Genomic DNA, 14,578 nt, shown 5'->3' with positions numbered 1-14,578 from the left:
GGCCATCTTGAAGGGGTTTATTACCAAAATTTCCATCCAACTATGGCCGTCGAAGCCAAGATTACGAAAATTCTGTCCCAACAATGAATGTGTAGGGAATTACATCTCATCTATCTACTGTATATTCCCAGTAAGCATCAATATCTTTTTAAGATGGTGACTCTACAGACGTTCTACTTGCCACTTAACCGGATGGTTAGCTGCATCTATACCTCAAATCAATAAATGCCTACATATCTTTCCACTTGTTCATATACTTGAGGAACAAGTGCGTAGCACTTTCCCTAGGTGGGGCACGAACCCGAGTTGACCTCCGTACCAGAGCCTCTTCCATTTCATCCCTTTGTACACCCTCACTAGATCTCATTTGTAGTTGCGAGCTGCAGAAAATGAGTTTAATAGTCAATATAGTAGGTTATACATTGCACAAGGTTAGTTTTGCCAAGCCCATTGAAATAGGTTATACAATGTATCATACTGTACTACACTTTAAACCATTATATAATCCAAAGCAATTTTTATATCTTCCTTCACTAAACAAAAAAAGACGAATGAATTTATAATCGATAAAGACAAATCAGCTGACCATATTTTGTTGTAGAACTTCTCCAACTGCTTTTTCAGGGCTCTCTCCCTCTCACCTTTTGTATTCATAGAGCCAATCAAAGCATCAAGCTGTTTTAAGAAAGAGAAACATTTGTTTGATATAGCACCAAGAATGAGAGTAAAATGTGGCAATAACATGATACCTCTTCTGTGGTTTGATAATAACCCCACTGTGTGTATTCAGAATTCTCAACAAATATCCTCCCATCACGCCGAAAAAACCAATACCGGCAATGATTTCGGTCTTTACCCAATGGACTAGTACGTATAAATCTCTTCTCGATCTCCCTTTCAAGAAATTCTTTCTGCATGAGAAGTGGGATTTCAATATATCAGAGAAAAGCTCACATTACATTTTTCTATCTCCATCATTATCCCTTCATAAACCATAGAGCAACTTGACACGCACAATCAAAAAATATGTACATTGCGAACTCATGGGACACATAAAGACCCAGAGTGAAAGAGATAAAAGCCTACCCTTTCTTTAGCACTTTTCATCTCTAATGATTCCTTAATCTCATTTTTCATCAACTTATGGATATCCCTCTTAGATGGATTATTGACATCTTCAAAGGTTGTGATCTGAAGCTTCCGTTTCTTAGCATTTTTCTTACCCGTGCTTTCTCCTTCATTCTCACTGTCAAGGGACATCAGAGGGTGACATAGTTAAAAAAAAGAAGAGAGATTCAAATCCCAATTCTAACCTGTTTCCGGATGAATTATTTGATTGATAAAGAACTATCGCATCAGAAATTCCATTGCGTGCACCTTCCCCATTCTTCACTTTAGGCCCTTCTTTAACTCCTTTACTAGCAGCTTCGATCTTCCTACGTTCCCTTTCTTCTCTCCTCTTTCTACCTTCATCTAGTGCTTCATCCCTCCGTGTAGCAGAAAGCGCTTGTCTTTCTTCAATATACTCATCCAACCTCTCCTTTGCAGTTTCTGTCTCTAGTGCATGAGTAACCAGTTCGCGGAAAATTGCCAATTTAATATGAATATCCAACAAGGCGTAATGTCCTCGTTTAATGGTACTTATGTGAGAAGATATTTCAGCAGACGAAATTGTTTCCAAAAAATCAGATAGATATTCAATCCAGGTAAGCTGTGTAATCTGAATGAGGTAAATTTAATATCAAAATTCCAAACAACAGCAGAAAACAAGCTATCAATAGATTAACTCGTGCTCAAGCAAACTACAAAAAGAAGATATAGCTCACCTTTGGTCTCCTTTTTCGATTTTCTACCACCATCGCAAACTTACTGTTGTCCTTCACAAGTAAGCGAAGAAGAGATGAACAAGATTCCACAACAAGGATTGGAGTGCTGTCTTTATAACAAAGCGAATTTTCAAAATCTTCCAAGGAGAAAGGAGATAAATTCAACAGCCTCCCAAAAGAAGTACAAAAATCCCACACCATCAAAAGATCCCCGACACACTCCATAGGCACGTTGAAATCCCTGCATGGGGAAGGCCTTTCTGTCAGAAGTCGATCTTCTACAGTAGGTTGCACCAGCAAGTCATCAACTGGATACTTAATGGACTGATCTTCTGAATGCTCATTGACTGAAATAACACAGGTAAAAGAACAGAAAGAACTTTGGTTAAAAACATCACTAATAGAAACATCCCAAATATCTATTAAAAACAGTTCACACCACTCCATGGGACAAAAGTGGTAAAGAAGGCCTAATTGGGATGAAATAGATGTAAACACATAGATGAAAGTAGTTTGACCAAAAAAATTCAAAAGACTAACTTCAACATCATCTCCTCTTACCTCCATCAGCACTTTTTCCAGTCAACAAAGATGAAAGTTTATTCCTCCGCACATACACTATAATCCCCTTCTCACTTGCGACCTTTTACAATCAAAAGAAACAGTCTCATTGACAATTTTCCAGGAGACATAAAAGATTTAGGTAAAACAAAATATCAAATTCACCTTGGCACTTCTCTTTCTCTTCCTACTACTACAAACAACGAGTCCATTTTGTAGTGAAATATTGCTTTTCATTTCTTCAGGAGGGATGGTTGAGATCCCATACTTCTTTGATAAATGGTTATGTAAAACCCAAGGAATACTTCGGTAAGTTGAGTCTTTGATGAAAGACTTCAGAGCACATTTACTAAATGGTGGATTCTTGACTTTCAATTCATCACCATTTAATGATGCATTTCCACTCATTTTTTGGTCATCCCCCAGCCACTCAACTTCATATTGTTTTCTGTCAGCAACCTCAACCACTTCTACGATTTTGCAAGGATGTAAACGACCATCTTTTTTTCCATATACTTCATCACCCTCATTAAGGGGCCCTTGAAACTTTGAAGCTATTGAATTGACCAGATCTTTTAAGTTCAGCATACCTAACAAAGAAATATTTCAGAAACAAAAGCAATAAGTAAATCATCCCAGTCCAAAGAAAAATGTGAAGGAGCAAGTAAATTAATTCAATGCAGTCAATTATATAACTACTCATTGATGTCTCTATATCTATATAAAAGGTTAATGATGTACTCAAATAAAAAAAATCATTTCAGGTTCTAAGACAAGGAGACAAATAGAAGGTCAAGTGATACAAGATTACTCATATAAGCAGCAGATAACAGCAGTATAATACTCAGAATAATGTTGTTAGAATTCATAATCACCAATTTCACAAGCTGTGAATAAATGTCATCAGAGTTTGGTTCTCAATTGCTATTCTTAGATTCCCTTTACCACTCTGCCTGGCTTTGCAAATAAATGCTCAATACTCAGACGTTTCGCAAAAAATCCCAACTAGTACCCAACTTTCATCAAATCTGTAGTAAATGCATGTAATGTCAAAAGCACATGTAGGTATGAGGGGTCAATAAAAAGATGATGAGTATTCACACCCCTCTGATCAATATCCTGGACTGGATACAAGAGGAAGCATTGTATGTGAATCTATCACACAGAACACGGTTACTATCTAAGACCCTATAAGTCACCTATTACAATGTAAACAGCTTTTGCAGTTTTTCCTAAATTCAGCTACTCTGACTCTTTACCCCGAAAAGGTTCTATAGTTAGACCAGAATGTTTCAGTATTAATTCACAACATTGTTAATGTTGGAGCAGGAAAAAGGAGGCCGAAATATCGAACATTACAAATTTGATATTTTCAAGTCTTTCAAAGTTTCTACAACCAAATGAACCAATTTAATTTAGTGTAAAGAATGTGGTTCTGAGTGAAGACCAGTGGACTGATTGCTAACCTACCTTGCTCCCAACTCTAACCTATATCTGGTACGTACAACATAATCATTAGAATTCGTAGTGAAAAGACTGTTATGAGTTGTGGAAGGTAGGAGGAGGTATTGGTAGAAACCTTGCAAGCCAAAAGGTGGTTGTCATAGGAAAGGTCATAAAAACAAGGAAGAAAATGGGCAAGTGATGTAAACGCTAAATGGGAAATATTTATTTAGCTAGAGCATTTAATGATTTTTGTGCCTGCTTTTATATCGTTGTTAGCTGGCATGTGGCAAGACAATCTTTTCTAGATCACATTTTGGCATCAATCTTGAGCTTATTTAGAAACTTCGATGAAAATGATTTCGACAGTCACGATTCTTGGCTAAACTTACCAATCACAAATAGCCTATCCTACAAATTGCAAAGTACAAGACAAAAATGAAATCAATGACAATTGTAATGTAGTCTCCTTTCATGACCTGGTACTACAAGGAAATACCATCAAGTACTCATATCATTTGCAACATTTTAGAAACGATCCTTTTACATCTGACATTGCATTATACTAGTAGTCTAAGTTAAGCAGCAATACGACAGAACAATATAGATATACAGTTTTCAAGATGACGATACTCTTATAATTTAGGCGATTAGATGGCTAAAATAAAATGGCAGTGAACTCACTGAATTGGACATCATGAAGAACCGGAGCTACATATTTAGTAGGAATCTTTTGTGTCTTTTTAAAAGCCTTTTCTTCCGATGCCAAGGCTTCTTCATAGGTCAAATTGCCCTTCCCTGTGACTTCGCATGTCCAGACACTTTTGCGATATAAGTTGATCCTCTTCAAATATTCACTACATCATTTAAGATCCAGGCATTATAAAAATAGTAACAGAACATGAACTTGTATGAGCAATTGTGCTTGAATAGAGAAAAGAACTTACTTATAACTCCTGAAGATCTCCTTTGTGAATCGGATTTGAAAGACAAGCTCATTAGGGTTTAATTCCTCGGGCTTCTCAATTAAACAAAATGGCTTTCTTTTCAAAAGAGGCATGTTTGATTTCAAAATTTCTCAAATTACAAAATCATAACCTGTTGACCAAGAAGAAAAACATGGATCAACAACGCCACTTAGAACATTGCGATTTAAAATTCCAGAACCCCCTCCCATAGATGCGAACAAATCACAAGAACAGCGAGAATTCACTTAATTCGCAGAAATATAAAAAAAAGGAGAGCTCCGATTAAACACACAGAAGGCATCGAGAACAGAGACCGAGTTCGAGAATAAACAAGAACACTAGAAAAAATATCAAAATAAAATCGAATTTAGACTAATGTACAACTCCATTCAAAAAAAAAGGAACACGGAAAAAAGCAAAAACATCAAATTTGCATGCATTAAAGCTGCGGCAACGAGTCAATGGCGGTTCCACAAACAAATTCTACACAAAAACACTGTGAAAATTGTTCATACAATTATCGCACAGTTGGAATTTACCGAAAAGAAATCGAAAGCCCACATGCAATCGATTTATTTCCCGCCAGGAGTTGATTAAACGAACAAATGAGTGAAGAATCGTACCGGGGAGATGAAATCGATTGGATTGGGGGGTCGATTGAGAGGGTTTTGATGGCATATGTGTGTAATGTGTGCGTATATAGAGAGAGGGGCGAGGAGAGAAAGAAAGAAAGAAAGAGAGAGAGAGGCGGTGGTGATACTGATACGATTTGTCGCCAGTGAAGACTGACGTTGGGTGCTCTCTCGTGGTATGCCTCTCTAACAAAAGCCTATTTAATATTTTCTTTTTTTTATTTCTCCTTATTTTAATACTCCTCACGTTCCATAGTAATAAAGTTATTTTATTATTTTATTACATTCCATAATAATAGAATCATTTCCCTTTTTTTAATAAAAGTCAACACATTTTTTCATACATATTTCACTCTACTTTTTTCTATCTTCATCTCTCTACCTTTTTCATTTTTCACTTTATTTCCTGTTTACTTAGCTCACCTAACACAATTTTTCTTAATTTATGTGTCGAAAAGAAACGTCTCAATTATTATGGCACGAAGTATATTGCTCATCAATCTTCAATTAAAATAATAATTTTATGGTGTATTTAGTTATTATGGTTACGCTAACCGAGCAATACAAAAAAATAATGGGATACGTTGTCATAATTGAAAAATAAATTATAAAGTTTGGTTGGTTCCACGGTTTTTAAAATTTGAAAATTTTATTTTGAAGTTTTGCAATTATCTCATCTTTTCCTTATTCGGTGAATCACACGTTGTTGATGTGGCATCCGATATAATACACGTGGACAAAATGACAACGTCAAATTAAATTTGAAATAACGTTTTGCCCGCGTGTTTTAAATCGGTTGCCGTATCAGAGAGAAAAACGCAATAATTGCAAATATTTCAAACTTTATGATTTTAAAAAGTGTAAAATAGACCACAAATGACCATTTTTCATGATTTATAACGTGTAAATAAATACAAATATTAACTCTCGACAAAAATACGAATGTTAGTTAGATTGCTTGACATATGATTGACCTTGACACATTAAAAAAAAGACTATTTTAAGATTTATAAAATGAAAATGAAAATGAAAATGAAAATGAAAATGAAAATGAAAATGAAAATGAAAATGAAAAATAAGCATATTTTCTATAGATTTAAAGTATGTTTTATGTATAATTTTCCAAACTTATTTATATTAGTAAAATTTTATTGCATACGTACATTAGATATAAGTTAAGAGGGTAAATTTTAGTTATGTTTTTTGTACTTTACTTTATCATCGAACAAGTGGAATATAGACAATAGTTGCATATATGACACATCCCATCAAATTTTGGATCAGTCCTGCAGTCCTACTTCGATTGTTGACTAATGGTACTGAAATTTTATCGGCTTAGATTTTTATTAGACTTTGTTGTGTAGCAACTCTAAATATTAAACGAAGCCATAAAAAGTACTCCATTCTTCTTTACTTTTTTTACACTTTAACTATTTATTATCATTTTTATAAAACAAGTGCAAAAAAGTAAACATGACTCCTATTTGTGGACGGAGGGAATATCTGCGTGACAATGCTTCAAGATCATACAAATTTCGTAGCTCACTACTGGAATCAACTATTATGCTCCAAAGTGGTTTGTAAATTGTTGATTTTCTTGTCACATTTTAATATTATTCAAAAGGGTCAAATGTATATTTGTGACATCATTGAATATATGATGCAACGAGATTTTGTAACATTGGTACCATTCTCCTTTTATATACATCATGCAGGGTTGATGGTTCCATCATTGCACAAACTATAACACCACACATTACCTACAGTTTCTGCACTCAATTTCTCACTGTTATGTCCATAACTTATGGAGATGCAGCCCAACGACTGCGTTTGGGCAGGATCGGTGTTGGACTTCTCCATGTTCCTTTCTTCGAGAAAAGAGTCAAAAGTACTGTCTTACCCTGCTTCTTGGCTCGTATCATTTGCAGCAGATGGCTGATCGGTTGTCTTTGGGGGTGAACGAACAGCTGCTGGCTTGTTCAATGGTCTCACAACTCCTACTCCTTTAGGAGCAGCCTTGGAACAGCTTGCCAAATAATTTAGCCAAGCGAGGAGATCAAGGATGTATGCTTCCGTCTTTTGCTTGTCAGCATGGTGGAGCGTCTCGATTTGCATTATATCCATAGGCCCGGAAGCCCTGCTATTTGTTTCAGACCTGCATATGAGAGCATTGCTTTCTAGTTTGGTCGACATAGTTTTGATGGTACAAATGTTTTAGATGAGACGAGAAGAATTTGAGTGCTCCTGACTCAACTTATAAATTTTTGATACTCACCCTGTGTTTCCCCACTCTCCGACCCAGCCGAAGCCATGATGAGCCCTGTGTAAACACTCTACATCAGACACTTTGTAGGGTACTAGAAAAATGGTACAACTCTTCACTAGAAGGATCTTAAAACTTACTTAGCTGTGTTTGTTGCAACAGGCACGAGCCAATGTAGTGTCTTTTCCATCTCGTCTTTGACTTCTAACGCAGTTAACTGCAGATGGAAAACTAGAAGAATCAAACTAGAGTGAAACAATTATTGTGAAGAAGAGATGTATTAGGCAGAGATTTCATCAGAAGCATACACTAGTAAAGATGCATGCTGATCAACATTGAAACCATATTACAAATGGCAATCAGCGTATATAATGTACAATCAAAGCAAGAACAAACAGAAGAATACCTCCTTCTCGACATGGAAAGACTGCAGCTTGTATCGTAATGAATCTCTTATGTTTGGTGGCAGGCCTTGATACAAAGTATCTCTGGAGCTTTGAGGAATGGAACTCGAACGCGCTACCTGTTTACATGAAAATTATGGTTAGGTAGATATTAAAAAGGAAGGTGAGAATAATAGTCAGTTCTGCAGCATAGGATTTTCGACTTTTAACTCGTATTAATGTTCACTCATTTGACTCCGGAGTTAATAAGCAAAAGGCCAAAACAAGCAACAAGGAGCAAAACTATTGTGTATCAAGACATGAATGTAATATTATTCCCACGGAACACGATAATTAGGAAGAAAATATCAAGAAAAAGCTATCACGGCAGGATTCTCTTAATCACCAATGGCAAGTGCAAAGATTACTCACAATAGAGTCAATCTGCAGAATGATGTTAGCATAATGTAATGCAAGCCCAGCAGGTCCCAGCCTTAGTCGATTGTTGTTGATTTCTTTATCCGGTGCCTCACTTTCTGTTGGTCATGAAGAAAGAATACACAATCGTGATAACTGATAAGTCCATAGGGACATTAGTTATAGCTAAGAATCTCTTAGTTGAAACATAATGATTTCTAGAGAAAATTCTCTTGTGGATGAGAAAGCTGTGCATCAAATTTTACTGATAAGAACGTTTTTGTACTCCATTATAGAGGGAAAGCAACTCAAATAGAGCAAAGGATAATTTTATTGCCCAGAGTATTTACTGCTCTTAGTATCTTTACATAGGCCCAAGGAACATATAAGGACGCTTCAGTTAGGTAGTGCTTCCCTAACTCATTGCCTATTAGCTTGTTAGTTTATCAAGTTAGAATTTCCAAGTTTCTTTAAAAAAGAAAAGGTAGAATCTCCATGACAAGTTCTAGGAGTAGGATAAAATTCATCAGTCAATGAATTGCCCCAGATAATCCAGCTATAACAGCTAATATGAGAACGAAAAATGCTCTAGCAATCTGTCACTTGCATTAGTAGATTTAGCCGTTACTAACTTAAAGTTTGAGGTTGAACTCATACCTGGATTACCGAACGTATGGTTGATTTCCTGATTAAGAAATAGCACAATATCAACAAGCTTCTCCATAACCTGTTGTCCAGACAGACTTTTGGTTAAAGTTCCAAATAATTTACCCAAGGGAAAAGAAACACTATGAATGCATAACATACCATAGAAACATGTAATTTACAACTGCCATAGGTAAACAAGATTATTTGTTTTTAATCAAACAAATAAAATACTGCATGAGAAAAGAGAAAACTACCTCTTCCATAGTTCTGGACCACAATGACTTTTTCTTTAAGGTTTTTACCAGTTTCTTTTGGTTTTTCACTTCCGTAGCCAAAATACTGACACTGTTGTCCCTGTCTCCTAAAGAAACAAAGCAGAAAAGCATATTCAGCTTTCAATTAAAAGATACATATCCCATGTTACACTGAGTCATTATATGTTCAGAAAAGAAAGAGATCAACATGACTGATTTTTCACAGCTTTGATATTCAGCCACATGGATGCTTTACTCAAAGGTACACCAGGAAATCAAGTACATCGAAGAAGCATTGTCAGAACTAGTTTGTTATATGATGTTAACCCTATAATCATCGTATATTAGTAAATACATGTACATCGAAGAAGAGCATGAAAGACATTTAAAATCCATAAATACAAGAGGTCTCATGGAACAAGAACACACAATTAACCATGCATACCTCGTTGTGCAGCATTGTATCTAAACTCCTCCAAACGCTTACGCTGATGTTCTAGTTCAATTTTGTCAAGTGTGTGCAGCTCCTGATATAGCTCCTGCAGAAATGACATTCTGAACTTCTTCAGGAATATATAGTTGGCAGCTTACAGGGGGCAATATATTGGGGACATATTTCATGGCATTTATCCATCTTGGCAACTCATCACATATTCATGCATAAAAGAATAACAAACATGCACAGAATTATGTTGTCCGGAAATAAACAATTCAGGTTTTTGTCATTCAAGACAGATTGAAAAATTTAAGAAAGCAATATGATAGGAATGCATTGTTAGAGGCATTTGCTCTCCATACATTTACATCGACACAATGTGAAGTCTATGTTGGAATTTTCCATGATAGAAGTCTTTGGTACAGGATGGAAATGGTGAGCTATAGTCTATAGATATAATCTGGAAAATTTTCAAATTGATACAAAAGAATTATATTCAGATTGAACATTTAGAAAAGGGCCCTCAAACAGTACCAATGTACCGATCATCATTAAGGTGCACTTAAGTTCATCAGCTAGGATGAGTGATTTTAGTTATACCTGCTCTTCTAGAAAATGCAGTGATGTTGTTACATATTTACTGAAAAACTAGGAATTCATGTGAGCTTTTACACTACAAAATACAATTGCATTAAAAAAATTTGTTTTCCGAGAGGTAGTCTCTGATTGGACTGTCTATGTAGAAGTGCTTCATCAGTAGATGTTACTATATGGAGAGTAGCTATATGAGAAAAACGAAAGCTATAAGTTTAACTGTTTAAGGCCAAAAAGCAAAATATGTCATGAAAAGAGGCATGCGATGAAGATAAAAGCCAAAACTAAAAGAAATAATGATGATATGGCGATGAAGACAATGATGATGAAGACTTAATACGGACAGCGGTAAGTTGGACTAGAGTCATCAATTGCATCATCACTGATTCTGCTGTTTCCTTCAACTGCTTCTGAGGGGTACGGTCTCTGCTACGTCTACAAAAGTGAGCAGCAGCCAACCAATGAAAGATCAGAAATACTTCAAACATAAAGAACAATAAAAGCCAAAAACTTCAGAAAGTTACTTCTCAAAGAACCGGTCCAAGTTGTGCCACTGGGGTTCTTTACATCGATTCCCAAAGCGGATTACTTCTCCAGTAAAAACCTTCAGCTCCTCCCTGTTTCAGTTTACATATAAATCTTGTTACCCCCTCATGTTAGCGAATATCGAGAATAGAAGTACAACAATCATGGGGGCTCCAGGGCTTTGTGTTGTGTGTATCAGTCCAATCTCTCTGTTACCAACCTTTTATCTGATGCAACAATCTTGAACAGTTCATCCATGTCATTTGATATTAATTCTTGAACACCTTTTTCAGGAAGCACTATTTCTTCCAGCTGTCGTATGCTTTGTTTCGAAAGTGATTGCATAAGGCTTGAACCTTTAACTATTGTATTGGCTACCTCAAATGATAGGATAGAAAGTTCATTACTTTTATTAGTTGATCCCGACACAAATCCCCCTTTTATGTTCAAATTAGACACACTACTGCCGAGTGAGTCCAAAACTTCTACTGCCCTTCCAAGTCCAGCACTGCTGGCTCGGCCTAAAAGAGATCCCACTTCTGAAACCTGCAAATGTTTTTACCCATAAGCATCTAGAGGTGAAGATTGATTATTCAGAAGGCCAATACTAAAAAACTCCGTAGAATTCTAGAAAAAAAGTACGCCAAGAAACTCACGACAGGGTCACTCAAAATAGTTGCAAAACTTGAAGATTAACTTCACATTGTATATATTCAAGTAGTATGGAGTATTTCTGTTTGATTGGATCATTACAACAAAATGTTAAAAGTCAAAAAAGACACCAGATAAGCCAATAGGCAAAACTGTTTCTTAGTATTTTATACCTTTTCAGATCTTAGTGCAGCTGAATAATACAGTTTTAAATGGTGCACCCAGTTGAGGTTAATCTTTTATAAATGTGTAACATACTAACATAAGGGGGCCAATGAAACCAAGTTGACATTCATCTAGTTCTTTCGAAAGTATATACACCTAATTAATAGTAAAATACCAAAGTAGCATGGAAAACCCTGTCAATGACAGTAAAAGCTGATAACTGAAGTATACAGTACACAAACTTTACTTAAGAGAGATCAGATAACTTCAAGTTACAAGGACAGCCGCACCGCAATCTATAAGGGTTGCTTCAATTTTTTTTTATTGATTAAAAGTACATGCCGACATTAAATACTACTCCATCTGTCTACAAAGAGTATATAACAATTACCTTATTTGGTGTCAACAAAAAGTATTATACTTTCCTTTTTAGGACATGGTCCTACACATTACTTAGTATATTTCAACCTTACAAACATTTGTTATTTACCAAAAAAAAACTACACTCTACTCTACATAGTGGGATCCTTGGTATAGTGAACACTGAATTCATGTGTAAGTCAATGAAGAAGCAACGCTTAGCTAACCAACACAGGAAGGGGTTAAATATGATTGTTAAACTTCACATATTACGGACAGAAATGAAAGAACGAAATGTTTCAAAAATAATTCATCCGGTTCTTCTATGAGACAATGGTTATATTTCTTCCTACCATTATTTTCTGGGAAACTGACAATCAAGTTTTCAGCTTTCGTTCAGTGAAATCACCCTTGCTCATTCAACAGATGTTGATCTCCTCCATGCTATCCTAAATCTGAAAATCTCTTCACATATTCCAGCTCTCTCAAACTAAACTTGTCAGTTCAGTGCCAAAGGATTCTACTAAAGGATCACAAGCTAATTCAGTTTATCAAAATCATCATCTCTTGGAGACCTTCCCTGTATATCTTCTCTTAAATTCGAATAAATATGCTAAGATAGTGGATGGAAACTTACTAGTGTAATAAAAGTTAGAGCAGATGTAGTTGGAACAACCACATGAATTATTGACGATTTGCATCAATATAACAGAAACAACACTACGTATAAACAGACAAAACAGCAATTGAAAGAAAATGCTCCACAGAATCTAAACATAATTCTATCCAGAGCAACATTTTTCACTACTGGCAAACCAATTCCAAGGTGATCCTGGAAAACATCAACCACCTAAAACAACCAACACACATTGGATCACACCCAACACCCAACACACAAGATTATATTGGGAGACGTTTACTTTGAGGGATATGATCGATTGAAAAACATAGGATTGAGTAAATGGAATGATAAGTTGGTCGAACAAGTTCAAAATTAACCAATCCATCAAAGTAAATAGTAGAGTAGCCTATGCAATGTTTATCTATCCATCATGCCACTCATAGTAAACGCCCCCCTAATAACTAAGTTCATAAAATATGCAATCATCAGACGAAAACCAATCCTTCCATCCACATTGCACGAAAGAACGAGGAGCAATCAAGCAATTCCAACACTGACCAATTCCAAACACAGCTAAAAAAACACATGGCTGAAAAACAAGTCTACCTTAGCAGACCTCAGCGATCTCGATTTCAAATAGGACGAGCTCTTCTGGTATCGCGGTATCCCATCATAGAACTCATCATCACTGGCAGCCGAGAAGCGACCGGAGCCCCTCGGCGACTCTCTAGAAGCCGACAACCTCGGCGATTCCCTAGCAGACGACAGCCTCGGCGGCTCTTTAGCAGCCTCCGCGGGCTCCTCCGCGGCCGCCTGAGCTGCCGCAACCTTAGTAGCGGTTTCTCTACGCCCCTCTCGCTGCCGCTGCCGCCGCTGTTCTTGATACTGCTTCTCCAAGCCTGTGCTTCTTCCTGCGTAAGGGTTTGGCGCCGATTTCGACTTCGGCTTTGAACACAGTGCCCCCATTTTAATTTTCTTCGTTATTCACCTAAAGCTAAGAATCTTAAATTCCGACGATCATACAAAAAAACGCGAAGAAATCTTCCAAATTGAGAAGAGAAAACTCACCAATGGAAAGTCAAATTGTGTGAACAGTGATTGTGGTTAGTTGAAGGGACGAAAGAGATGGTAGTTGGAACTCCACCTAAGCCCGCCAAGAACACAAATGATTGGTTAAGTATGAATGGAGAAATTAATTAAGCAATTAAAGAAGAGAAAACATGAGTCGTGGTAAAGGATTTTGATTCAACTGCAAGTAGCTGTACCGATTTAATTAGAGAGGATGAATAGAAGACGATGATGGTGAATATAAAAATGGAGGAAGGTGAAATGGACATGGCTGCGGCTGCCTACTGCCTTTGACTTGGAATCGGTCAAATTAGGAAGATCGAGTAACTGTTTCTTTTCTTCATTTCTTTTGTTTTTTCTGTTGCACATACTTGCTTTATTCAATACATGCATAATTGAGATATTTACATTTTCTATTTGAAGGATTTTTTTTATAAGAAAAAGAAAGAAAAAGTTACTAAGTACGTACTAGTATAAAAATGTGTTGGTTTGATCATATCGAAAATCACATGTGGTAAATTAAACTTTCCGATGTGGGGAATATTAGGTATGAATGGGCCAAAGTAATGGTTCTTGTCTTAAAATAAAACCACCACATTCTTTCTTACTAGACAAGAAAATGACAATAAAGAGTGTGTACATTTAAAATCAAGTATATACAAAAAACTTGAACTCTGGAATTTAGATTTTAAGCATTGCACATTTAAGTTGCATTTAAACTTTTTGGACTTTTTTTTTCTTTGTAACCACTCTCCAAAGAGG

At 36.2% G+C, this 14,578-nt stretch overlaps 2 protein-coding genes across 5 annotated transcripts; both read right to left on the bottom strand.

Annotated features, from left to right (window-relative positions):
* Positions 1 to 7: 7 nt before the first annotated feature.
* Positions 8 to 5,588, bottom strand: LOC121771500 (DDT domain-containing protein DDB_G0282237-like). 2 transcript variants are annotated; one of them, XM_042168292.1, is made up of 11 exons: positions 5,338 to 5,588; positions 4,778 to 4,928; positions 4,515 to 4,687; positions 2,553 to 2,977; positions 2,388 to 2,469; positions 1,827 to 2,173; positions 1,314 to 1,720; positions 1,087 to 1,246; positions 750 to 911; positions 587 to 675; positions 8 to 380 (listed from the first exon to the last, which is right to left on the bottom strand). In XM_042168292.1, exons 2-11 carry the CDS (start codon positions 4,888 to 4,890, stop codon positions 230 to 232), a joined length of 2,109 nt encoding a protein of 702 aa, XP_042024226.1. In that variant the 5' UTR covers positions 4,891 to 4,928; positions 5,338 to 5,588; the 3' UTR covers positions 8 to 229. The 2 variants fall into 2 exon arrangements, with proteins under 2 accessions (XP_042024226.1, XP_042024225.1); XM_042168291.1 differs by having other exon boundaries at positions 5,422 to 5,588.
* A 1,477-nt stretch (positions 5,589 to 7,065) lies between these two features.
* LOC121772307 (protein PSK SIMULATOR 1-like) lies at positions 7,066 to 14,147 on the bottom strand. Of its 3 annotated transcripts, XM_042169347.1 has the most exons (14): positions 14,014 to 14,147; positions 13,817 to 13,892; positions 13,355 to 13,736; positions 11,171 to 11,496; positions 10,950 to 11,042; positions 10,770 to 10,860; positions 9,841 to 9,934; positions 9,396 to 9,502; positions 9,151 to 9,220; positions 8,509 to 8,612; positions 8,100 to 8,216; positions 7,834 to 7,910; positions 7,706 to 7,750; positions 7,066 to 7,585 (listed from the first exon to the last, which is right to left on the bottom strand). In XM_042169347.1, exons 3-14 carry the CDS (start codon positions 13,712 to 13,714, stop codon positions 7,327 to 7,329), a joined length of 1,743 nt encoding a protein of 580 aa, XP_042025281.1. In that variant the 5' UTR covers positions 13,715 to 13,736; positions 13,817 to 13,892; positions 14,014 to 14,147; the 3' UTR covers positions 7,066 to 7,326. The 3 variants fall into 3 exon arrangements, with proteins under 3 accessions (XP_042025281.1, XP_042025282.1, XP_042025280.1); XM_042169348.1 differs by lacking the exon at positions 14,014 to 14,147 and having other exon boundaries at positions 13,355 to 13,742; positions 13,817 to 14,005; XM_042169346.1 differs by lacking the exon at positions 14,014 to 14,147 and having other exon boundaries at positions 13,817 to 14,005.
* Between the last annotated feature and the right edge of the window lie 431 nt (positions 14,148 to 14,578).

This window comes from Salvia splendens, chromosome 16 (assembly GCF_004379255.2).
Source record: "Salvia splendens isolate huo1 chromosome 16, SspV2, whole genome shotgun sequence".
Lineage (NCBI taxonomy): Eukaryota > Viridiplantae > Streptophyta > Magnoliopsida > Lamiales > Lamiaceae > Salvia > Salvia splendens.
The sequence above is the reverse complement of the archived record's forward strand: the minus strand, read 5'-3'. Positions and strand labels throughout refer to the sequence as shown.

Excerpts from the sequence above, each read along its gene's own strand:
- LOC121772307 (XM_042169347.1), bottom strand. The coding sequence starts at position 13,714 with ATGGGGGCACTGTGTTCAAAGCCGAAGTCGAAATCGGCGCCAAACCCT. Across the intron at positions 11,043-11,170 it reads ATTGTTGCATCAGATAAAAG|GGAGGAGCTGAAGGTTTTTA; the intron begins GTTGGTAACAGA and ends AAACTGAAACAG. Across the intron at positions 9,503-9,840 it reads ATACAATGCTGCACAACGAG|GAGACAGGGACAACAGTGTC; the intron begins GTATGCATGGTT and ends TTGTTTCTTTAG.
- LOC121771500 (XM_042168292.1), bottom strand. The coding sequence starts at position 4,890 with ATGCCTCTTTTGAAAAGAAAGCCATTTTGTTTAATTGAGAAGCCCGAG. Across the intron at positions 4,688-4,777 it reads GAGATCTTCAGGAGTTATAA|TGAATATTTGAAGAGGATCA; the intron begins GTAAGTTCTTTT and ends TAAATGATGTAG. Across the intron at positions 1,247-1,313 it reads AATAATTCATCCGGAAACAG|TGAGAATGAAGGAGAAAGCA; the intron begins GTTAGAATTGGG and ends GTCCCTTGACAG.